Source organism: Triticum aestivum, chromosome 1A, assembly GCF_018294505.1.
Source record: "Triticum aestivum cultivar Chinese Spring chromosome 1A, IWGSC CS RefSeq v2.1, whole genome shotgun sequence".
In the NCBI taxonomy this organism is placed as follows: Eukaryota; Viridiplantae; Streptophyta; class Magnoliopsida; order Poales; family Poaceae; genus Triticum; species Triticum aestivum.
Window position 1 is genome coordinate 538,660,648 of NC_057794.1, and position 1,484 is coordinate 538,662,131.

General features: G+C 55.9%; 1 protein-coding gene across 1 annotated transcript; it reads left to right on the plus strand.

Annotated features, from left to right (window-relative positions):
* Nucleotides 1-909, plus strand: LOC123064491 (xylanase inhibitor protein 1-like). The gene has a single exon (XM_044487968.1). The coding sequence runs from the start codon at nucleotides 1-3 to the stop codon at nucleotides 907-909; it is 909 nt and encodes a 302-aa protein (XP_044343903.1).
* The last annotated feature ends 575 nt before the right edge of the window (nucleotides 910-1,484 follow it).

A 1,484-nucleotide genomic window follows, 5' to 3' on the forward strand; every position in this document is an offset into this window, starting at 1 on the left:
ATGGCGCTAGCTCGCCGTCGGCCAGCCACCCTCCCAGTCTTTCTCAGCGCATTCCTCTACGCCGCAGCCTTCCTCGCTGGCCCGGCCGCGGCCATGGGAAAGACGGGCAACGTCTTCGTGTTCTGGGGCCGGAACAAGGACGAGGGCTCCCTCCGGGAGACCTGCGACACCGGAAGGTACACCTACACCACCGTCATCGTCTCCTTCCTCGACGTCTTCGGCCACGGCAGGTACCACCTCGACCTCTCCGGCCACGACGTCTCCGCCGTGGGCGCCGACATCAAGCAGTGTCAGTCCAACGGCATGTCCATATTCCTCTCCATCGGGGGCTTCGGCGGCCAGTACTCCCTGCCGAGGCGCAGGTCCGCGGCGGACGTGGCCGACTACCTCTGGAACGCCTACATGCTCGGCACGCGCGCGGGCGTCCACCGCCCGTTCGGCGACGCCTACGTCGACGGCATCAACTTCTTCATCGACGGTGCCGCCGGCGCGCGGCCCGAAAACTACGACGAGCTGGCCAGGCGGCTATGGGACTACAACAAGGGCTACCGTGCCAGGACGCCGGTGCAGCTGTCGGCGACGCCGCGGTGCGGGTACTCGGACAGGCGCGTGGAGCGGGCGCTCGCCACGGGGCTCTTCAACCGGATCTTCGTCAGGTTCTACGACGAACCCCACTGCGCCGCTCACTTGGAGCAGGAGTGGGACAGGTGGACGGCGGCGCAACCGCACGCGCAGATCTACCTCGGCCTGCCGGCTTCGGAGCGGAAGGTCGGCTACGTGCACCCCAAGAACCTCCACGCTGTTATCTCGGTGGTGCAGAAGGCGGCCAACTACGGCGGCGTCGTGATCTGGGAGCGCTATGAGGACAAGCGAACCGGCTACAGCACCTACGCCATCCAATGGGCTTGAGTTGAGCCTCCTTCACGGACTACTCATCGTGTGAATTTGCTTATCTTACAAGTATGCAGTTGTCTGGGTTGTGCAGGAACAAAGTGAGATCTTTGTGTAGATCAGGATTAATAAGTACTCCCTCCGTCTCCTAACGTAAGATGTTTTTTGAAAAAAAAGAAATATCTTATATTATAGTACGGAGAGACGGAGAGAGTATATAGATTATCTGCTGACTGTTGAGTCACTTTAGTTTCTTTGTCGTTTCAAATGGATTCTATGTGGATCTTTGGACCACCCACCCTTTCTTTACATATATATGGACCGTTATATTTGGCACACGTGTGGTGGATAGCAAAACTACCACACCACCAATCGTTATAGATAACTGACACATATAGAAGGCCTCGTTCCGCTCGAGCGTTTGAACTCGGCTCGATCTTAGGAGGCTTCCACCGATTTTTTTTCCTCCCGATTTTTATTTTCAAAACGGTTTTTCTCTCTCCCGGTTTTATGCTAGTTAATTTAGGTGGGAAGAAAAAGAAATAATAAAGTGTTGTCCATAGTATGACTAATAACCAACTATGACTAATAAC

Coding starts and splice junctions, on each gene's coding strand:
- LOC123064491 (XM_044487968.1), top strand. CDS start 1: ATGGCGCTAGCTCGCCGTCGGCCAGCCACCCTCCCAGTCTTTCTCAGC.